Below are 23500 nucleotides of genomic sequence, written 5' to 3'. Positions count from 1 at the left end.
TGGAAATGTTTAGTATTTTTTTTCCCCAAGTGTTTGGTTTGTTTAATTTAGTTAACGGTTTTCCTCATTGATCTAATTATCAGGTTATTGGTTCCCTGTGACAGTGGTGTTGGACATCTTCCAATACATTTTCATGCAACAAATCCACTCAAACCCCACGAGCTTCACAGGACACTGTGATCGTTTCTCCAAATACAAACACAAGGAGAATTTAAACTTTTTTTTTAATCTACAGCTGCCATTTAACGCCTTTTCCTCCCCAAAACAAATTCTCTGACACTCATCTCACAGTTTTTTTTATAAAATATTTGTTTTAAAGGCCTTTTAAAGACTGATCCTAAGTTAACATTTATAGAGTCAGTTTTACCTCAATCAAGAGTATGAATGAACAATATGTTAAAAATTAACCTTCTGAAATGACCATCGGTGAAGATATGACACTTTGTTAAAATAAGAGTTTAGTTTTGGTCAAATGTAGCAGATTAGTATCAAAACTGGCCACTGGGGCTGATACGGTGGCAGAATGATTTGTGTATACCAGCCTGTGTGTGTGTCAGTATGTCATGTACATGTTTGTATTTCTGTACTTGGATTTATGTGAAATCCTAATTGCACATCTGTACTGGGTTTTCTTCATCCCTGTATATCACAACTCTCGTTACACATCGAAATTTTGATATCGAATGCGATCATTCACACACACACACATTGAGACACCCGTGTACAACTTGCCACACAAATGACACAAATCATCCTGTTACTGTAATGCCATCCTAGACATAATGTGTAAAATCCTCTCCAGAATTAGGAAAAGTCTTGTCTGCAAGTGGCTCGAAATAAATGTGCAGATAATTGTATCGGCTTCGGTCAGCTATTGGTGAAAAAAGATAGAATCACATCCAAAATGGAAAGTAATGTTTTGATTTTTTTTTTTTTTTTTTTAATAGAAGAGAGCCTGAATAATCCTGCAGTGAAATGCATCGCTTTTGTGTCCAAAGCGGGCTCCAGCGAAACGCACAGCTCCACAAATCATGTGGCGTGTGTGCAATGCTTTTGGCGACGAAGGGCAGCGACTGACATGTCTCTCTCTCTCTCTCTCTCTCTCTCTCTGTTTGTCCCCCTTCTCTCTCTCTCTCTCTCTCTCTCCGTAGTCATTGCATTAGTCAGATCTTGGAGAGTGTCAATCATATCCACCAGCATGATATTGTGCACAGAGACCTCAAGGTGAGTGGCTGCCCGTTGCCGTGACAACCACACACACGCACACACCTCTGCTCGTGACCATGGCAACACACAGATGGCTCTCGGTTGCTCTGTCTCTTTTTCTCATCCTCTCTGCAGTTTTTGCTCGCATCCCTTTCATTTTCCCCTGCGTCTCCCTCTCGCTCTCTTGTCTACCTTTTTTCTTTTTTCTTTTTTTTTTTATTTCCTCTTTGTACCTCTGTCTGTTGTTGGATCTGTCAGCAGATCTGTCAGGTTGTCTGTCCTTGACCGGAGCTCTGTAAGCGTGTGTATGTGCGGGAAAACACACAAATTTGCACACACCCATGCATGCATGCATGCATGTGTGCCCACGCTGAGCACAGCCGTGGTGAGTCATGGTCACGTGGACGAGCGTGTCTCACACCTATGGCAAGGAAAGGACAAGGACTCAACACTAATGTGCATGTGGAGCGCAATCACACGCACACGCCAACACTTGGAGGGGGGGGGGCGGGGGGGTCTATGGTGAGGGAGGAGGTGAAGGCACACATGAACCTCGGGGGTTGCCAGGACAACCCGTGTGACATCACAACGCCCGTGGCGCAACGAGGGAGGGTCTCCGGTCGTCCCGGCTCGCTGATAGGCTCCGGGAAATCCAGCTTCTGCCGCTTCCAGTTCCCCGCTTCACCCACTCCAAGGCGGTGATTTTAATCCTGATGGATGGAACGATAACAGTTCGCGTCGAATCGCACCTTTTTCGAGCAAAGATGCGATGCGAAGGAAATAAATGTCTCAAGGGACCGCCGAGACGCGCGTGGGCGGCTTCTGTATGCATGTGCGCGCTCCGTGTTGCAGAATAACGCTATTACCTCAAGCGCTGCCTGTCTGATTTGTTGGCCTTTTATCCTGAGTGGGCTTTTTACTGCGGCCCTTTATGTCCCGCTGCCCAAACAACGGCCATTTAGAACACCGCCACACACGCCGCTTCTCGCTAAGTACACTTTCCATTTAGCATGCAGTCTGCAGCGCTGCTTAAATGACTCCCGAGTGGTTACTATGGCTACGAACCCATGCCCATATAAGGTGTTGTGGAGATTCTCGGCTACTCATCCTCCTCTCCCCCACCTCCGTCTCTCCATCACTTTCTCTCACCTTTTCCCCGCCCCCACACGAGCTTTGTCAAAGACGTTTAATATAAATATTTCCAGGAGCTTTAACCGAGAAGTGCCTGTAACTGTGTCTGTCACTGTCTTGATCTTTTGTCCTGCTTTCTGCTTCACCGTGTGTGTGTGTGTGTGTGTGTGTATGTGTGTGTGTGTGTGTGTGTGTGTGTGTCTCAGCCCGAAAACCTGTTGTTGGCCAGCAAGATGAAGGGAGCTGCAGTGAAGCTGGCAGACTTTGGCCTTGCTATTGAAGTACAGGGAGACCAGCAGGCTTGGTTTGGTAAGAAAACACGGCCGACGACACACTCGCGTTAAACGGACCACACAATCACTTGATCTGTTACACTCATGAGGTGTTCAGCACCTGTTGATTCAGGGTGTCCCTTGTAAAACTCATTGGGGGGAAAATGATTTTTCTAATTGTTTTTAAGCATCTTATGCAGGGATTGTTCTCATTGTGCCTTTTAATTGGAGTGCTTCAAGCAAATGTAGTTTGTCAAAACAAGTTCCCAAATGTGTTAAATGGATGGAATATCAACAGTTCCAGTGTCCATGACCTACTGTTTTCAGCATACCTTTTTGGGCCTTTTCATTGGTCTTTCTGTGAATATTGTGTCAGTCGATAAGGTTCTGGATTCAGAGGTCTTCCTGAACCGAGCTCCTTGAGCGCCTCACGCTCTGCTGCAACTCGGCAGCATCTATGAAGGTTTTCAGCACAGCTAGGAACCTTCAGCCAAGCATTTTTCTGTTTATTCTGCCTTGACGTTTGGAGATAAAACCCATAATGGCGGATAATCCCGGCGTCCTCCAAGTTTTGGCAAATTCCACAGTATTCCTCATTATTTTGATTAGTTGGTCAATTTGTTACCAGAGAGGAAATGGACACGATTATGGGAGAGGATTTGTGACACCTGGGTTGACAACATGTGGTTCAGTCCTGTTTACATTGGACTGAGGTTCCATTCATTTGTGTAATGTCTAAAAAAAAACAAACAAACAACAAACGCAGCGGGGCCATGATGATCCAGTGGAAGCCAGAGACTACATTGTGTGAGCCTCGCTTTAAGAGGCTCACTGTCACTTTCCAGTTCATGCGTGGGTCATCGTGTCTTGGCTCGCGGCCGAGCTGCCATCATTTGGCTGACTTTCCCGCGCAGACGAGATGATTAATGGGCATTTGCTTGCGACTCTACACCATCATAATCTGCTCTTGCGTAATAGTCTCAACCGGCCACCGTCATTCAGATAACCTCCCAAAAGTCGCCAGTTAAATTTGTTCCTGAATTGTCTGTGGTTCAGGGTTTGCAGGAACTCCTGGTTACCTCTCCCCGGAGGTCCTGAGGAAGGACCCCTACGGCAAGCCTGTGGACATATGGGCTTGTGGTGAGTTTTGAGCTTCACATTAGAACAGTTGAAGAGCCTCATGAAATTAAATAAAAGCACGTGTCCTGTTCTTATCTGGTGTTTTAAAGTATTGTGTTTTTCATTTAATGCCAAATAAACGTCTAAGACGATCTATTTTGGTAGTTTACTCATCGATTTCCTTCCTGTTCTTGTGAAGCGGTGTGAAATGTGTAATGACCCCTTTCTGTACTCCGCAATCAGAGTAAAAAATGAAGCAAGCCACTAATATCTATTCTACACTCACAGCAGCATCACCTTTGGATCATTATAGTCTTGACAACTGTCGTATTTAATTCTTTAACCCTCTCCCTGAAATATATTAAGGGCCTTTTCAGGCCTCTATCCACAACCTTAAAAAATATCAGATTTTCAGTGTTCTTGGACGTATTCTAGAGGTTTATTACTTTGTAACTCACTGAAGCCTTTACCTTCAACGAAAGCAGACTCTTCAAGCCGCCTTCATATGGCTACGTTTTTGCCAATTTGATTAAATTGTCTTTGATTTGAGATCAGATTGATCTGTTTGCACGAGCTCTTATCAGATCATCAACCAGGTTAAACCACTTCCTCTAATCCAGTGGTTCAACCAGATAGTCGATCTAATCAGAAGTATCTTTTTGCACGTGAGCGCTCAGTGACATCCGATTTTAATTGGGTTCGTGGTTAATCAGGGTATGTTTTATCTTCCGCCTTCTTGAGTGAAATATGCTCGGTGGTCGTGCTGCAGCTCTAACTAGTGGCAGGTGACTGACGAGTTATACCATCCCTTTCTCTGCTTTAAATAACGGAGGGGTGTAATGCAAGTCCATAAAAAAATCAAACTGATCTATAACCTGTTAAGAAAAAACTATTGTGAGTATCGGAGCATGTCTAGAATACCATTGTAGATATTTTCTGTACACTTTAAACTAAAATATCCAATCTCGTCTTTCTCTCCGTTTTCTTCCAGGTGTTATTCTCTATATATTGTTAGTGGGATATCCTCCTTTCTGGGATGAAGATCAACACAAACTCTATCAGCAGATCAAAGCCGGGGCGTACGATGTAAGTGAGCTTTGTGCGCCGCGCGGTGTGTGTTTCAGTGAGGGGTGCAGTGCAGGGGTTTGCTAAGCAGTTTTTGAATGTTTAATAGTGTCCAATTGAGATCTGGTCCAAAGCTATTGATCCTATCAGGGCCTCCCTGACGCATTGCAGAGGAGAGTGTGTGAATGAGAGAGCAGGAGAATCAAAGAGGGGATATCCTCTTTTTCTCGCTCGCTGGGAAAATCAAGCCACATTGCAGCTCCTTTCTGGAGATTCTCGCTCTTCGTGAGCAGCAGTTTAGACACCTGGAATATAAGCTTGTGTTCCGTAAACCACCTGCATTGTTTTCACATCTGCATAATTATGAAAAATTAACTGAAGACCAGGGACCCAGATGGTATCTGCTGGCCAGAATTTTTGCAAGTGCAGAATCCCGAGTCCTTCAGGAAATGCCTTTTTCTGTCCAGCCATCACATTTACCTGTTTCTTCGTTTTCATTAGTTCCCCTCCCCGGAGTGGGACACAGTGACTCCAGAGGCGAAGAACCTGATCAACCAGATGTTGACCATTAACCCAGCCAAGAGAATCACTGCCGAACAGGCCCTTAAACACCCATGGGTCTGCGTAAGTGTCCACTCACTTCTGGAATATAAAAAACAGCCTCTGAAGAGATAGAATTATGTGCAGATCTAATATTTTTCCTTTGTCTTCTTGCAGCACCGCTCCACAGTGGCGTCCATGATGCACAGACAGGAAACTGTCGAATGTCTCCGCAAGTTCAACGCTCGCCGAAAACTCAAGGTAGACACTTTAGACTCCACCTTAACTTCCCACGAGATGTTTACTGCTTTTATCTTCAACTAATTTGTGTTTTCGGATCACCTGCTGCTCTTGGTTACAAATCATTTTTGAGTCATTGATGGTGAATCTAATATTCAGTTAATTTAATGTGAGTCTTGCACTTTGGCATCATTACCTGACCAGCTGCCGTGATCATTAAAAAAAAGTAATTATGATCGTTAAAATATGAAGCTTTGTGATCCGTGTTACTGCTGGGCTGACTCATAAATCTGGAAAAATTCTCCCGATATCAAAATCTGGCAGCAAATTTCTGATTTAAAGTTATATCGGGCAAGTGATCCTCTTTCTTTCCTTTCCGTCTCAAATTAATTATGGTAAATTGATCTCATATATTCTGAATAAATGGTTGTTGTAAGCGCTGATCTCCAGCTTCTGGAATTCATGATGATAACAAATCATAAGTGACATTTTGTTTTTCTTTTAACGGGAAGTTCAAAGCGGAACATTCAATGACGAAAGAGCTAAAGGTTATTGGGTTTAACAGGGGACCTTATCAACAACGCAGCCAAAAAATATCTGTTCCAAACTCTGTAAAGAGCAGCCAACAGGCGCATTACGTCCGTGTGGCTGAAAGCAGACGCTGTGACGTGCAGTCTGGTTTGAGAAGATCTGGGAATTCTTTCAAATGGAGCAAAGAAATGATACCTTCAGGGTCCATACATACTCGACAAGAACAGATAAATTAGTTTTCTCTGCAGGGGCTGAAAGGCAAGAATGACCAACTTTTGTTTGGGAGCGGTTTGTTCTCAAAGCATTTCATTTCTTTAAATAAGGATGTTTTTCTGGAAGTATAAAATGTTCCGGAGAAGCAGAAATAACTCGTGGCAGGAGAATGTATCTGCCTCCAGGCTGCAAAAGAACTGCTCCTTCAGAGGTGGAGACCTGAAACCCAATTCATTTCCCTCCTGGATTGAAGTTAGTGGCCTGGCTACCGCCCCTCTCAACATCTTGTCACTTCCAGTTGCGATTTTAAACCAGCGTTATGGTTCTGAACTTCCATATATACCTGTCATTTTATTGTGAATATATGTCATAGTTGTTTCCTAAATCTGAGGGGGAAAAAAAAACAAATTCATCAGAGTTTCTATCACTGGATGTTTAGCTCTTGAGAGCGTCTGCTTCAGTTGCCGTAGTTTGCATTCAGGGTCATACATGCAAACGAATAGATCAAGTAGCAGCTATTCTGCGCTGTCGGATCATTTCAGTTCATTTGCATTGAAGAATCCACAACAGGACAATGGGGATGTGAAAACACGCAGCTAACCGTGAATGTTTTTGAATATTACAGCGTGCAGTTTGTTTAATAATTAGTTACTGTTTGACATAAAACAGTCAGTCAGCCTCAGATCTGCTGTCTGCTGGAAAATCATTAAAGAAGAAAGAAAGAAAGAAAAGGGGCACGACTGCTATAGTCCCACTAGGAAAAAAAAAAAAAGTAGAGGAACTGAAATTGTTCTAAATAAAACAAAAATCTCCCTGCGCTCATTACGCCTCCCTCCCTCTCTTCTCTCTCCTCCTTCGTCTCCTCCTCCAGGGAGCCATTCTCACCACCATGCTGGTGTCCAGAAACTTCTCAGGTGGGTGTGCCCTTCGCCCTCCGCCTCCCACGCCGCACATGCAGAGGGAGAGGAGGAAGGAGAGTGGATAGAGTCCTCTGCACCTCTTTTAACCCCCTCACCACACACGCACACTCACCCACTCATCCTCGAAATAACAATATGTTTTTGTGTGTGTGCACAGGAGTTTGCTTGCTTACAGCCTTAAACTGAATCGAGACATGAAGCTCTCTCTCTGTGTTACGGTTAGAAATGTTGTTCAGATATCGACGGTTACTCTTCTGAATCAAGCCGATCGTCACGTATGTTAGCGAGCCAGAATGTGACTCATGTATCAGATTATGTGTGTGCCAGTTACGTCTTTGTCCATGCTAATGTTTCTCTCCCTGTGTGTTTTGTGTGTCTGTGTGTGTGTGTGTGTGTGTTTGGATGGATGTGTGTGTGAGCGCTCTTTTCTGCTGCACATGGAGGAAAATGCATGTTTGAGGGAAAAAAGAAGCCCAGACTTATTTGAAACTTTATATTTTGGGGGCAATTTGTGGTGTTTTTAAAAAACAGGTGACTGCTAGAATTCTGTTTTTCTTTTCAGTCTCAGCCTTCTGAGAGTGACTTGTTTCCGCTGAAGCCTTGTTCTCAGCCTCTTAAGTAATTGGTCAGTCGATGGCTAATGATTTCAACCCTGGGCCCAGAGATCCACGGGGGCGCGCCTCTTTCGCTCCAGCCCGCTTGGATGAAAGCGTTGGTCGCCTCCGGGCTGGAGCCAGCGCTCGCCGTGGCGCCCTGGGCCCACGGGCGAAAACAGCGTGACACCTAATTTGCATAGCCCCTCCCAACTGTAGCATTTCTGTCCAATAGTGGGCCGGCAGCATACCAACTCTGCTGCTGCCGCCTCCTCCACGGCCTCACTGGCTCAGGAAGGTACGTCCCAGAGACACGCCCATCCACTTCCTCTCCACACACATAGCGGCCCGGTTCCTCGTGGCGGGTGGGCTCCCATGACCATCCCCACACTCCTGCATGCAGCCTCTGCTAGCATCCCCACCCACACTCACACACTCGCTTGCATAATCACGTTTTTAAGTTAATTCAAGGTATCATAGATATGTTTTATTTTTTGCTATTAAACAAAGACGCCAGATTTCTTTTCCTGCACATCCGCTTCACTTAAAGATAACGTTAAGTTCAACCTTTTTTTTTTTTTTAATTTAACATTTACCGCACCACCACTCAGCTGCGACTCCGCCACGCCCCATTTCATCTTTCAGTTTAGTCACAGCGTCACTTCTTTGCAACGCTCCATCCCGACTTCCAGCTGACCCCGTGCGCCCTACGCTCGCCCCCGGCCCGGCCCGGGAGGAAGGGCGCAGGGCGGCCCGGGGCAGGGGATGAGGAGGGGCATGTTATCCTGCGGGCGGGAACTGACACTGCAGGGGGCCGGCAAGAGCTGGGTTGGCGTGCTGCCATCGTCAGACCTGGGATTTGGGGGGGGTTTCGGGAGCGAGGCGGATGGCTGAGGGGGAGGAGAGGACCGAGGCCGAGGTTCGAAGTGCTGCTGCTGAGTCCAAATGCTGAAGCCATCATCTTTAGATTCCTGGATGGTAACGGCATCCCTCGTCTCACCTCCTCCCTCCTGAGGTCTGTTTTAGTACTTTCAGAAACCTTCCCCCGGACTCAGGAATACCGCGAGGGGGCTGCGAATCTTCCTTCGCATTTGTCAAACACCCAGTGACACACTGGGTCTTCAGTTTCACCGTGAACGAAGGCACAGATTGTTCCGGTTTGAAAGTACTAAAACGGGGCTCTGCTCTCATCCTGCTGCCGGGTGGGTGTGGGTGGGAAAAGGTCGGCGATTCCAATGGTGGCTCCATGGATCAAGAACATTAGCGACAAGCAGTGTGGAGTAAACCTGGTTCTCTGTCGCCGTTTTCCAGACCGGAGAATCTTCTTTACTTTACAGTGTGCGTTCTGTGTAGGCAGAGTAAAGCCCACGTGTTCACGGGGTAAAGACCCCCCCCAAAAAAAAAGGTTAACCTAAGGAGAAGCGAGTGTTTCTCCCACACTGTGTGACTGGTGCGCTGAGGTCTGGGATGTTTGTGGTGGTTTGATTGTCAGCCAAAGCCCTCCGAATGCGGGCTTCGTCACTGAGACTGGACCAAGTTGCCTGTTTGTAAGTTTCTGTGAATATCATGTGTGGCATCATCACCTTCTCCGATTGGACTCCTCATCTCTGTCTGTTTTTTTTAAATCATTCAGGTCATTCTTCTTCTTTTCGATCGTTGTTGATCCTCTGATGGTGTCACTCATCACTGCAAAAAAAAAAAAAAAAAAAACCCCGGCACCCGTTACCGTAGCCGCTTCCTTGCACTTCCCCGTAGAGTATGGCTGAGGCAAGGCTTGGCAGTTTGCTCATGGTGTTCCCCTTTAATGACATTATAGCAACAACCGGCAGGAGTGTGAAGCATTTCTGTATGTTTCTAGAAAGGCGTTTGCCTGGCTGCCTCTCGCATGTGGGCGTCCTGTGTGGTTAAAGCAAACAAAATGCGAACCGGGAGACGCACCTTCACATGTTCTCTAAAGCTGTGTTCACACTCGGTGCGCCAGGTCCAGGAAGCAAGCAGAGACCACTTGCAGCAAGTCTTTGTTAGTCTGTGTTGTAGAGCAATCAGCAATCAATAGAGAAATCATTTAAAAAATATATATGTAACCCCCAAAAATAGTTGAAGAACTCTGGGTGCATGTTGTTCAGTACTTTATGCATTAATAAAGCATATCTCATTAATTATCTCTCAAGGTAATTCAGACTTTTGGTAGTCATGTAGACAGGAGCGTCTGTGGCTCACCAGTTGTCAAACTGTCCAGTATGCCTTCTGTTTTCACGCGTTGCTCCAGCGTCACTGTGAAAGCAAGAGGCTCCTGTTAGACGTGCAATATTTCCTGATCTGCACCACAAGTGTGAACACAGCCTGATATGGTCCTGCCTGTTGATGGTGCTGCAGCCCCCCCCCCCCCCTCCACCGCGGGCTGCTCTGGCTCTTCCCAGCCTGCCTGCCATGTAGAGACGCTGCTCCTGGATGGAGGAGGAGGAAAGGCCATAATCAGAGCATGTGAAGGTGGTGGTCCCTCGCAATTAGAGAAGATCTAGTCGAGTGAAGAGCAGCTGTTTGCACTCTGAACAGAATCCGCTCCTTTCCCCCCCCCCCTCTGGTTGTGGAATGAAAACTTTTCTTTGTTTTTGTTTTATACAAATACATATCTTCCTCCTTGGATGCTGCATGGCCAGGCCACGATAGAGGCCGCATATCAACGCATTGAACGCAACAGCCAAGATTAAGAAGCATGAGTTGTCACCTGATACTGTTTGCTGCTGTAAATGCTGTCCCCCTTATCTCTACTGTCTTGTATTGAAATACTAAGCCCTCTCCTACAACCCTCCCCCCCCCCGTCTGTCCCTCTCCCATTCCTTATTGGAAGGTAAGAAACACAAGATAAGATCTTTGAACGCAGCGTGTGGCAGTTGAGCGAAAAAGGAAGGAAAAGCGAGCGGAGCGCTTTAGAGCGGGAGGAAAAGTGACTGGAAACCCTTAAAGGAAATCAATGATTTGCATTAACCTTACCGCACCGCCCGTCGGTCCTGGCGGCAGTTTGAGTCGGACCATCGCTCGCTGTAGATCTGCCGGGGTCTCCGAGACGGGAAATGGATGGAGGAAGTTTACTTTGCTCTCAGGTTTCTCTCTCATCCCCAGACGGCAATGAATGGATTATGATGCGGATGGGTTTTGCAGAGTGTAGCAACCTGTACAGCCGAAGGGGAAATGCCCCGACATATCCATTAACTGCATGTTATTCTCTGGTTTTGTTACACAGTGCTGAGGTATGGCGGGGTGGAAGTGGGGGGGCATAGAGGGAAGAAAATGAAGGTCCTGATGAAGGTTCTACAAGAAGAGAACAGGAAAAACTCAGTCGTTCTACATGTTTCTCTCTCTTTCTACCCTCCTCCTTTTTTCACAGCATGCAAAAGTTTACTCAACAAGAAGTCAGATTCTGCTAAGGTAAGGTCGTCTCGTCAACTCTCTGCCCTCTATTCTGTTTTTTTTAACACTGTCCTTTTAGATGACCCTTTTTTTTTAAATCACCTTCTGTTCTCCTTCTGCACCTCTCACTTCCTCCTCCTCTTATTTCAAGCTGCATCTTTCTCACCCAGGACTTTTTTTTTTCTGGGTTTTTTGAAACATTTATTTCTGACCCCTGTGGGACTTTCATGGGTTTTTTTGGGGTTTTTTTTTTTTTCCTGCTTCAGGTTTCTTAACTTTCTGTAGCACGTGCTCACATTGATTGTTCACTAGTTCAACGCACTCTTTGTTTTAACTTCAGTCACTTCTCCCACCAGTGCTTATTTCCCTCTCTCACCTCTCGGTCCGATGTTTGCCGCTCTCTTTCCCGGCAGTCTCCCATCAGTCCCCGCGACTATTAGCCATCTCTATCCCCTCTCTTTATTTCCTCCTGTCTCCCTCTCTTTCTTCCCTGCCCCAGGGGTCTCTCTGTGTAGTTAAGTGGCGGAGGCATAGGGAGTTAGTGAGGCAGTAAAAAGGATGATCTAGAGGCCATTCTGTGGCACTCACCCTCTCATTTACCCTCTTAGCTTTCAACGGCCCCGGAGCTCCCACCAACATTAGCCCCGCTCCCTGAATAGAGGCGTGCGATTCTGATGCATCTGTGTGTGTGTGTGTGTGTGTGCGTGTGTACGTGTGTACGCTCACTCTGAGTGTCTGCGTTCTCGTCCCAGCCTTCTACCAACAACAGTAAGAACAGTATAGTGAGTGCCATCAATGCCCTGAAAGACACCAACATGGCGACCAACGCCCAGATGGTACAGTAGGCCGCCGCAGTTTTAAGTTCTCGCCTCGTAACCCCCCGCCAGTAGTTGCGCCGTAGCCCGTTGTGCCTCATCCTCCATCGTCAGAGTCGCTGCTTGTCATTCCCCCCCCCCCCCTCCCGAACCATCCAGGACGTGTTGCTCTGTGACACTTCCCGCCCCGCCCCCCCCTCAAAGGTGCACACCTGTTTCTGAGCCCGACGTACTTCAGGATAACCGTTTGGAAATCATTCAAAACGCTCATTTGGCTCTCAGGCTGCGTGTGTGCACCTTTTTAATGTTGTTGTTGTTTTTTAGATTTCCAAGAAGCATGAGCTTGTTTGTCGGATCGTATCGGTCCGAAGTGGCAGCAGAGCTGCAGAGTTCTAGTTTAGACAGCTGTGAAGTATCATTCAGCCTTATCATGTCACGGCCCCTGTGTTTATCTCTCTGTATAATCCTTCAGACCCTCACAGCTAACCAGCTTTCCTCGTATCGTCTCACAACCGTCCATCCGAACATCTTTCCCTTTCTTTTAACATCTTTCCAAGTGTTTCTCAGTCTAATCCTTATTAACATCCCCACTGACATCCTTACCATACTGCCAAACTTCACCAACGTGCTCTCATCCACCACTGGCATGCTGTGGTTTTGAATCGCTTTACTAGCATGATGATCATTGTGTTTTCGGTTGGGTTGTTGCTGTAATTTGGTTTGGAAGCGTCTCTCAACAAAAACCGCCCAGTCCTTCCAAAGAATCTAGGATCTCACTTCTTTTTTTTTTTTTTTTTTTTTGTGATTCAAGGTGCTTTATAGATGATTGATGGTGAAAAGACTGAACAAAAGCAAAATGAGCAAGAATTATTCAATTAAATACACAAAGATGGTATCTGCTTTACACAAAATGAGATTATATTTGTGTGGATAGATAGAATTTAAACTCTTGATGGAGCAGTCAAATCAAAGGTAAACGTGTAATTTATTTATCATTTGTGTATGATGATCCTATCATTATTTCCCAAGATTAATCAAATTAAATATTGCTCTGGTAAAATATGAACGGCAACTTGGATGTTGGTTTTCCAAGTTTTCATCAAATTAAAGGGATTTCCTGGAAGAAAGCTGAGGTTTAGTAAAGACGGAGTTCAGGTCCAGTTGAGAGGCGCTTTTTCAGCACCGAGACGTGTCGCTGTAACAGCTGCGTTCTTCATGGCAGGAATCTCAGAGCACGGTGGTGCACAACCCCCCCGACGGAGTCAAGGTGAGATCCGTGTTTTCTGACGTCCGGCGCCGCGCGCCGTCCGGTTTCACGCCACTAACCCCCCCGCTCTGCACCCTGCAGGGATCAATAGAGAGCAACGCCACCAACGACGAGGAGGAAATGAAAGGTAGGAAAGGTACTCCAGTGTTTTATTTCCCTTCTCCTGCTCTGGTCCGCTCTCTCTCTCTCTCTCTCTCTGTCTCCGCTCTAGTGATTTTTTTTTTTTTTTTTGTATGATCTGACTTGTAGTGATGCGCAAACGACACGTGTCCCTCACACTCTTGACTGTGCGCTTGTCGTGCGTGCGCGTCTGTCTGTGTGTGTGTGTGTGTGTGTATATATATTTATGGTGTGTCTGGCCACGTTTTGTGTGTGTGTGTGTGTGTGTTCTAGCGGACAGCACGGCGCTGAGTCAGAGCAGCGCCACAGAGGAGATGCCCCCACTTCTGCCCTCACCTCAAAGCTCACCTGCCAGTAAGTTTATCCATGCCAGTCAGAGGCTTTATGGTTCGGCCCTGGCAAAGGACCTGACACCCCCCCCACCCCCCCACCCCCCCCACCCCCCCCCCCACCCCCCCCCCCCCCCCACTGCCACCCAGCTTTTTGTAGTCACTGGCAACGACTCCTCACATCCTGGACCTCCCCCCCTCACTCTGATCCACCAAGGCTGATCTTTGAGGGTTCCCACTGGTTGTTCTCGTTCCTGGAAAATCATAAATCAGTTCATTCACAAAGAGGAATTCACAGTGTGGATCTCATGTAGTTCTTTAATTGAGTGTCGCTCCTGTCTGTCGCAGTAACACTGAGCAGAGCAAGAGACACGCTGAGGTTTGGGATGAGGAGTTTGAAATGAAAAACAAAGAGCATAGTGTCTTCCTTCTGTAAATAATAGTGTTAGCTTGATTTGGTAGTTAGTTGGTGCGGAACATTGATCGCCAGACAAAACGATCTTTGAAGATAAATCCAATGTCAGATCCTGAAAATTGCAATTATGCTTCATGGAAACATGATTGACAGAAACGGATATATCCACAAAATTATTTATTACAATTGTTATTCACATCGTTGCTGAATTACGTTAACTAATAAAGTTCACCTCATCTCTAAAGCAAAACTCCCGGCCTAAGCAGGAGGAGCCTGGTGTCAAATTACAAGCTCCCTGCTGCATTTTGGTAGGTGTGGCACTTTTAAAAAGGAGAAGCCATCTTTAAGCTTTCATGGAGGGAGACCAGATGAAGATGGAAGCCAAGTCGGCCTCGTTCAGATGATGAAAGGGAGATCCACAGGTTCACTTTTAAAGCAACAGCAAGGTTTTTTTTTCTCCTTCCAGGATTTCCAGCCTCAGACCAAAGTCATAAAAAAGTCGAACCATTCTTTAATCAGGGCCACTGTGGGAACCCTGAAATCTGAGTGTGTGTGTGTGTGTGTGAGTGTGAGTGTTTGTGTGTTTTTCTGGTGGTGACCACTGCATCTGTCCCCCTGTCCTCCTGACGCGACAGCTCCAGCTGGAGGAAGCCTTGCTTACCTTGCAGCCGGGCGTCCCAGACCGGCGGCCCCGGTCCACAGAGCGCCGCCGGCCTCTTTGTCCTCACATGTTCTCCTCCATTCTCCTCCAATGCTTCATTCTGTCATGTTCTGTTTCCTCTCTCTAACACACCGTCCCGGTCTTTCCTCTCGTCTGCACTGAAGGACGGTCTAATCTCTCTTCCTCCTCTTTCCTCCTTTCCTGTGGGCTATTTGTCCACTCCCGCCTTCCTTCCTGAACACGCCAACTCTTCCCCCCCCCCCCCCCCCCCCCCCCCCCCCCCCCCCCCCCCCCCCCCCCCCACAGGCAAAACTCCAGCTAATAACCAGCAGCGGCTTCGATCCCGCCTTCGCTCAGTGCCGCCGTGTTAATGTATATCTGCGCATTAGCAGCAGAGCAGAGTTAAAAGACTTCCGCTTCACGCAGAGCTGCTCCCATCCCGTCCTGCATGTCCGTCCTGAACCACACTAACCCTCACCGCCGCTCGCCGCTCACTAACCCGGAGACCTGGAGCCGCAACAAACTTTAATTCAACTTAAAACTGTTCGTTTGGATCCCAGTTTGTTTCATTGCATTGTGTCTCGGTAACAATAGTGTGTGTTTGTGAACCACATGGCACTTTTTTTTTTTTACTGCATGGTGTGTGTGTGTGTGTGTGTGTGTGTGTGTGTGTGTGTGTGGTGTGTGTGTGTGTGTGTGTGTGTGTGTGTGTGTGTGGTGTGTGTGTGTGTGTGTGTGTGTGTGTGTGTGTGTGTGTGTGTGTGTGTGTGTGTGTGTGGTGTGTGTGTGTGTGTGTGTGTGTGTGTGTGTGTGTGTGTGTGTGTGTGCATGCCATGTTTGGACAAGTCACGCCCACGGTGCTGTCCCCTCATCTGTCTTGTCTCCATCCCCCACCCCCCCCACCACCACCGTGCCCGTGTTTGTTTGACCATCCGTTGTGTGTTTCAGTTCCACCGCATGACGTAAAGCGCATGGCATGGAACAGCACGGGCAACAGCTCCTGCCCCGACTCCGAGCTCTCGCAGTCCTCCATGCCCGCCGCTCCTCTAGGGAGCAACTCTGTCGCTGCTAAAAGCAACACTAAGCAGAGTAAGACCACATCTGCACTAACCGACTAACTCCGCCCCCACCCCCTCCTCTCGTCTCGTCTTCTCCCCGTCGCTCAGTCCTTATTCTGAACGGTGGAAGTATCTGCGGTGTTTTATTGTTTACCAAAACCAACAATGTGTTTGTCCTTTAACTGGTGGCGGTTTTAATGCGTTATAGAAACATGAAGCAAAGCAGCAAAAAGTTAGGATATGTGTGTTTGATGGATCACTTCTTGGCTGAAATAATGCTTCCTGACAGTTAATTTATGAAGTCATTCATGGCCGTAGACACTGTAAAACAAATGTTTTGTTTCCTGCAGTTTTCCCCCGACATATAAACATTCTTTATTCATATTTAAAGGGGCGGAAAAAAACTGGTGTTTTGTTACAAGAAGATAAAAATGCACATTTCCTCACTTTTTGGTCTCTGTTTAGTTCTTTTTTTTTTTTTTTAAAAGGCAGGCTGTAACGGTGCATTTGTCGAGTCTATTTTGGTGTGGTGTGCTATTTGATATTTATAGCAGCAGGACGGTGTGTGTGTGTGTGTGTGTGGGACTGACACTGCTTCAACACACAGTTTCAGCTTCACTTTTGTTTTTTCTTTTTTGTTTTTTTCCTTCATTAATCAGAGTGACAGAACAATAGGCTTCAGCATTATTCAGTGCTGCTGCGACCAGCCGTGTGTGTCGTTTAGCTCCGATACACACCCATGAACAAGGCCGGCCGTCCCGATGACCTGGATCTGTGTGCGAAACTCTCCGATTTCTGTCCAGGAGTTTTTGTTACGAGAAGTAAACTTACATCTCTTCAAATACAGTCAGATGAGGCGATGTCACGTTTATCAGTCGGATTGATTCATTGTTGGTTTCGGTTGTTTTCATGAATCCCTTTCAGCCGCTGGAGGATGATTCATTCGTTTTCTAGAGGAAGTCGTCTCCAGATCAGAAAGCGATGAGTTACTGTTTTTATTCTCCTGCTTGTTTCTCATCTGATTCAAAACAATCCCTTAAAACTGCAGAACGAGCTTTACCTTCGAGTTCAGTCAGAAAGTTCGTCACATTCAAGCGTCTCGGTTAATAACTGAAGTGATTTTCTCTTTTTTTTCTTTTGCTTCTGAACACAATAACAATTCTTTTAATCTTTCCTAGCCAGGCTGTCATTCATAAATTAATAGCAGAGCAATAAAGCCGTTGGATTGTTTGCAGCTTGTCGGTTTCATTTTGATAGATTGACTCTTTGATCTCCCGCCGGACCGATCGGGGCCGATCAGAGGGATCCGGGCGGTTCAGCCAGGAGATCAGCCTCGCTGGGCTCGGAGCAGTTCGCCCTCGAGTTGTTGGGTTTGTGGTCCGTCTGTGGAATTGGCACGCCGACACGCGGCGTCTGTTTCGGTGGCAGTGTGAGCTCGCAGCACAAACTGCTGCTCGCTCGGGGTTTTTTTTTTTCGCGTGGCGCAGATGGCGAGAAGCCGGAGTGACGGGAGAAAAGTGTCTCTTGCTGTCTGGTCTCTCGCCTGCTTTTCTCACCGGTTCCCCGTCTGTCTGCCACTTCCCGTCTCCGCCTCCCCCTCTGCGCAGGCCGCAAGCAGGAGATCATCAAAATAACCGAGCAGCTGATCGAGGCCATCAACAACGGGGACTTCGACGCCTACACGTGAGTTCAGACCCGAGGCTTCGGACAAGGTGTGTGTGTGTGAGACGCAGTGACGGATCGGTTTGGGTTGTTTTTGCCTTCTCAGGAGGATTTGCGACCCCGGGCTGACCTCTTTCGAACCCGAGGCCTTGGGGAACCTGGTGGAGGGAATGGACTTCCACAAGTTCTACTTTGACAACTGTGAGTCTCCTCCAGGAAACACGGCAACGCCAAAGTCTCACTTCGATCAGGGAATCCCCCCCCCCCCCCCCCCCCACCTGTCTGACCTGCGTTTTCTTTTTTTTTTAACCCCTCAAGTGCTGAGCAAGAACAGCAAGCCCGTGCACACCACCCTGCTCAACCCCCACGTGCACCTGATCGGCGAGGACGCCGCCTGCATCGCCTACATCCGCCTCACGCAGTTCGTGGACTCCACGGGCCGCCCGCGCTCCAGCCAGTCGGAGGAGACCCGGGTGTGGCACCGCCGCGACGGCAAGTGGCTCAACGTCCACTTCCACTGCTCCGGAGCGCCCGCTGCGCCACTGCAGTGATCAGGTACCGAGGCGGCGGCCCGCGGTGCCATCTCCGTCCAGAGTGCGTGTTTTAACGTTGCGCTTCCTCTTCCTCCTCCTCCTCCTCCTCCTCAGTGGTCCTGAGCCTCCAGTCTACTGGAGTGTGTGTTTTGGGGGGCAGTGTTTTTTCAGCGAGCGTGTTTTCAGAGGCCCCGCCCTCTGCGTGGATTGGCTCAGTGCCAGGAGCCCGGCCGGGCGCGACCGCATCCCTCTCCACGATACCAACCAATCCCGTACCCTCCTTTGACCTGCTGGGGGCCGGCTGAACACAAGACTCCGCCCCCATGGGATGATGCATGCATCTGGCGCCTGACCGGAGGGCGCGCCTTTGCCCTCTATCCCTCCCCTGGCAGCCATCTTTTTTCTGCCCGCGCGAGATGAGACGTCCCGGGGGAGAGGAGAGGATTTACAGTTGAACTTGTGACAGTTTATGAGTATGAGTTATGAATATACTGTGTAAATTATGACTAGATGTACCAGAAACCACCAAAACCCAAACCAAGCATTTATATTCACTATCTAAAACAAAAAGGGAGGAACACAGAGGAGTGTGCGGCGTAAGCGGCTGAGACCTTTCGGACGCGTTTTTTTTTTTTTTTTTTTTAGGGATTACCGGGTAGGAAGTGTGTTGTTCTCGCTACCTGGGCGTCGGCGTTCGAGATGTAGGGAGGCTTTTCTTTCTCCCACCGCAAACTGAATTGAAGAGGGAAAAACCAATCAAGTGGGCTCGGTCAGAGAACGTGACGACGAGAGAAACTTGATATCAAAAACATGAAGCACCAAAGTGTAGAACTTTAGGCTTTTTACGTGTTTGTGTTTTTGTTTGTGTGCTTGGTTTTTGTTTTTGTTTTTTTTTTTGTTTTTTTTGTTTGTTTTTTTTCCGACTGAACGGAAACGTGTTGTTGTGGCGGGCGGGGCGGGGGCAGGGCGGGGTCTGACCTGAGCTTACATGTCTCTGTTGTGTTTTTAGTGTCCTGATCCCGACGCGTTCCTGTGAATACCCGGAGCCTTTATTGTTTTTTGTTGTTTTTTGTTGTTGGTTTTTTTTTGTCTGACTGATTCGTTATTTGAGGCTCCTTTTGTTTTTAATTTTCTTTTTCTTTTTCTTTTTTTTAAGCAACCGAGTTTTTAATAAGAGGGATTTTACTGTGCGACTCTGAAGCTAACCTGTGCGTGCTGTCACATGGCGTTGCGTCTGTATGCAGTGGGGGGGAGAGCGTGGGCCGGGTTCGGCGTCTGCGTTTTGCATGATTGCCCGCCGCCTCTCCCTCGTCAACACCACCACCACCCCCCGCATCTTCTCTCCTCCCTTCTTCCCCTCTTAAAGCATTTCCTCCTTCCCGCTCCGTTTCTCTGCTTCCTGCAAGGGCCTGGTTTGTTTATAATCACTGTGTAAATACAGTGTATGTATAGATATATGTAGAAAAGTGTAATATATGTACATGTATCTAAAGAGACACTCATCCTGTGCATCTGGGAGTGGGGACGACCCCCACGACCTCTGTGACCCCCCCCCCCCCCCCCCCCCCCCCCCTCATCTCCCACTCTCTAGTTCAGGAGCAACACGTCCCTCGGTGGTCCACCTCTTAGAATATTCTTCCTCACCGCACCCGTAGCTCCTCATCGCTCCTCACGTGGGCGACCGGCTCGAGTCCCATGGCCGCACGACTGTTTGTGAAGACGGGGAATAACGAGAAAATTCATTTAAAAAAAAAAAAAAAAGCTTAAGAGTAGTTTGACCCCCACAGAACCTCCGAAGACCTCCATGATAGTGTCCTTAACTCCCGATCCCACAATGCTGTGAGCCGTCGTTTCATATCGCCCATCTGTAACATATCTGCCGCCCGGTCGTCTCCATCCATCCCCAGCGGTCGTGTCGTGAAGCCTCCTCTTCCTCCCGCCCCCGTCCGTCCCCACGTTTGAACAAGTCCCTGCTCGAGATGTTTATTTGTATCTCTCTCTCTCTCTCTCTCTTTCCGTCTCCGTCGTCTCTCCGTTCCCGTGTTACTGGTTTGAGTTTTTTCTGTCGTCGTCGCTGTTGCTTGTTAACTTTGTCGTTTTGGTAAAAAAAAAAAAATTTTTGCCGATCTGCCAAGCTGGAGTTCTGCACTCTCCCTCGCAACAAAAAAAAAAAAAAAATTAATTAAAAAAAAGGGAAAAGAGGGAGGAATTAAAAGACAACACAAAAATTCAAAATTCTGACCCAAACGGATTAATTTCTTGACCCCGGGTGGTTTTTAAACGGTGCCTGCTCAGTGGAGGAGTGTGAAGTGAGGGAAGCGTCGGTGTGTGTGTGTGGGTGTCGCAGGTTTTTTTTTTTTTTTTTTTTTTTTTTTTTTTCCAGAACCTGAACCGTGCGGTCCGGAGCGGGAGACCTAGTTATATGCATGTTTCAGTTACGCATTTCTACCATGTACCTACCTGAATACGGATGGAGCTAGTGTTAATATATGATATTTGCATCTTTTGAAACATGAATCTTCCTCCATCCAGAATGTTGAATAGGTGACATGAAAAACGTGAAAAAAACGCAAAACTTTGGAAAAAAAAATACCAAAAAAAGTCATAATAATGATAAAAAAAAAAAGGATTCAGGAGCCGTAGCTTGGTATGAGGCCCTCGATGTTAGCGTTTTCCCTGCGTTGTAATGATATATTATTGGGCTGCGCTTTCTCCCCCAGCCTTCACGTGGATGCTGGCGTTTTTTTGCATGATCATGATGTACAATGAAATACAACCATGAATTGACGACTATCAAGTGTTTGTCTGAGTGTTAGTTGGTCTTCATCATAGCTTTGTTATTCTTCAAACTTGGATCTTGAAAGTATTTAATAAAAATACTATTTCAGCACTGGTTTGTCTCTCTGGAGTCCGTCATTTCTCAAAGACGTGTGAGGTTGGGTTCGAATCAAATGGGTTTTAAAAAAGAAAAACCTCAAATCTGTCTGCATCTCCAAGCAAAACATGTTGAGGATTTCTGTCTTAATCTAGTCTGCGCTTCATCCAAAATTCAGCTCCGTGTGTGCGGACGGAGATCACATTACCCAGTTTAAAGTCTCTGTCTTCCAATCAGAAGCAGTCTTCACTTGATTAGTTTAACATCTTGATCCTATTAAACTTATTTTGGCTCTATGAGCCTCCACAGGCCTTCAGCCTTCCTTAAAGTGAGAAGAAAACCCATCATCACAGTGATCATCAAAATGAGTCAACATGTCCCTTTATTTGTATAAACATAAAGAATTATGACATGAGAATCAGTTCTACTGGAAGAGCTCATATTTTTCCCCATAATCCCTCTCTGGTCTGAATTCTTGTCTGTTAGCAGGGAGAGAAGAGGCCACTTGCATATTTTTAATATTTCATCCAGTATTTTAGTTTTTCGTCAGCGCCGTCTCATCCTGAAATCACCAAATCAGGAGCTGGTAAGACACAAAAAAAAAAAAAAAAGAAAAGAAAGCAACACGCTCTGCAGATTATGTAATGCTGCAACATTGATTAGTCATGCTGAATATCTGGATTTCAGGGGGGGGGGGGGGGAATCGTGGCATTAAACAAGGAGACGCCGGCTGTTTGAGGAGAGGCGCCTCAGATCGGAGCCCAGCGACACAAACCGGCTCCAGATCTGGTTTCAGCGGCTGGCGGGATGCTCCGAACACCAACAGCTGGCCTAATATTTGCCCCCCCCCCCCCCCCCCCCCCCCCCCCCCCCCCACCCGAGCTCGTCTGTCACCACGTAGCAGAGGCAGATTAGGGCCCGAACGACGCCGCATAGCCCGGAGGCCATTAACATACACGCAGGATAAAACAATCACGGCGGCCCTCCGCCGCCGCGTTGAGTAACGCTTCAGCCCTTTTATGAAAAAAAGGCTTTGTGCTGTTATTTATGATGGTCCCAGTTATTTCAAGGGTGTGTGTGTGTCTGTGTGTGTGTGTGGGGGGGGATGTAGGACAGCTCCCCCTGGTTTCCCTGCTTTCTGTGTGATTAATGAGGACTCAGCGGTCGGTTAACTTCCACACACACACACACTTTATCGAAGATGTTACGAACGAAAAGGGGGCGACGCGACCTCTTGACCTCTGACCTCCGATTCCTAAATGTCAATAAATTTGGAGAGAACTCAAAACTTTCCAGCTTTCACGAAGGTGAATTGAATCAGAAAACTACTTTTAACTGAATTTTTTTGTAATGAATTCTCCTTCACGTGTTCTTTCCATCCGAGCGAAGTCACAGCAGTCAACCCTGAATGCATACTTTCCGCCGCTGTGTTTCCCTTCAGCGGCGATCATCCGAGTATTTAAAGTGGGACTCGTGAGGCACTTAGCAGTCCTGAGTGCTTTATTACGTGCACTCGATGGATGCACGTCCTCAGTTCTGAGAAGCACTTCTGCTGACACCGGAGCCGCTCGGAGCCCGGGGTTGAGTCAGCGGCAGAACGAGTCTCTGCAGCTCCCGGTCTCCTCCAGATGCACGGCCCTCCCCCTCTGCAGCAGGTTCACCCACACCTCCTCAGGTTTTACTCTAAACTTCTCTCCTCCACGCGGAGGCCGGGTAAAGATCGAACCCCGGGGGGGGGAGAAGCTGCAGCAGGAAGCCGTGTCCGCTGCACGACTTCCTGGAAGGCGCTTCAGCTTCGCTTTCATCTCTCAGACCGGCGTTTCAACACGGCTTCTCGTGATCAGTTAGTTCCCAGAAAAAAAGAAATCAAATCAACAAACGCATCAACCCCAAGGCATTCATTGAATTTGATCAATTAAATCAGCGATTTAACAAACTCGGACTTGCAGCAGATGGTTATCGTCCTGAAGAAGCACGCAGACTCTGGTGATCCACACACACACGTCGCTGAGGGAAAACGAGAGACGAGACACACTGATCGTCGCCGCCGTCTCTGTGATCAGCCCGCTCTGTTTCGGGACGGTCACGCCACTCCTCGTGCTGCTATGCCGTACGTCAAGTTTCAGGCAGATGTGACGTAACCCTTTCATGTCCGGCCTCAGAATGTTTTGCTGCACAGCTGAGAGGATGGACACACACACACTGGATTGTCTGGATTGTGGAGGGAAACAGTCGTAAGACAGTCTGCTGTGACTCTGCAGTGCAAACCACTGCTCCACCATGCCAGCCTTTAACCTTCAACAATCACAATCACGTCTTTTTCTGTCATAACTCGGCTAAATGTTTGCTCTTGGTGAACTGTACTGACCAGACGGCGTCGTAAAGTAAACATCATTTCTCCTCTCGCTCGTCAGACTCGTCCCTGGCGGTGAAGCCCTTTGTTCAGGGTCCTCGGCGGAGAGGGGCTGATCCCCTCCGACCACAGGCGACCGCCGTCCACACTGAGAGGAAGATTAACCGCACG

General features: G+C 47.5%; 1 protein-coding gene across 11 annotated transcripts in view; it reads left to right on the top strand.

Moving 5' to 3' along the window:
• LOC115393101 (calcium/calmodulin-dependent protein kinase type II subunit gamma-like) overlaps positions 1-20293 on the top strand; it is a 37873-nt gene extending 17580 nt beyond the window's left edge. Inside the window, exons 6-23 of one of the 11 annotated variants that reach the window (XM_030097928.1) lie at positions 1152-1224; positions 2544-2646; positions 3666-3749; positions 4720-4814; positions 5295-5417; positions 5511-5594; positions 7189-7231; positions 8066-8128; positions 11219-11259; positions 11994-12077; positions 13279-13323; positions 13405-13450; positions 13717-13797; positions 15797-15937; positions 17514-17589; positions 17675-17769; positions 17887-18123; positions 18216-20293. In XM_030097928.1, the coding sequence (XP_029953788.1) occupies positions 1152-1224; positions 2544-2646; positions 3666-3749; positions 4720-4814; positions 5295-5417; positions 5511-5594; positions 7189-7231; positions 8066-8128; positions 11219-11259; positions 11994-12077; positions 13279-13323; positions 13405-13450; positions 13717-13797; positions 15797-15937; positions 17514-17589; positions 17675-17769; positions 17887-18119 (1510 nt within the window). In that variant the 3' untranslated portion in view covers positions 18120-18123; positions 18216-20293. The remainder of the gene's footprint in view (positions 1-1151; positions 1225-2543; positions 2647-3665; positions 3750-4719; positions 4815-5294; positions 5418-5510; positions 5595-7188; positions 7232-8065; positions 8129-11218; positions 11260-11993; positions 12078-13278; positions 13324-13404; positions 13451-13716; positions 13798-15796; positions 15938-17513; positions 17590-17674; positions 17770-17886; positions 18124-18215) is intronic. The other 10 variants (XM_030097931.1, XM_030097929.1, XM_030097930.1 and 7 more) reach the window with 10 other exon arrangements.
• Positions 20294-23500: the final 3207 nt, after the last annotated feature.

The sequence above is a fragment of the Salarias fasciatus genome, chromosome 8, assembly GCF_902148845.1.
Source record: "Salarias fasciatus chromosome 8, fSalaFa1.1, whole genome shotgun sequence".
Taxonomy (NCBI): Eukaryota; Metazoa; Chordata; class Actinopteri; order Blenniiformes; family Blenniidae; genus Salarias; species Salarias fasciatus.
The sequence above is the reverse complement of the archived record's forward strand: the minus strand, read 5'-3'. Positions and strand labels throughout refer to the sequence as shown.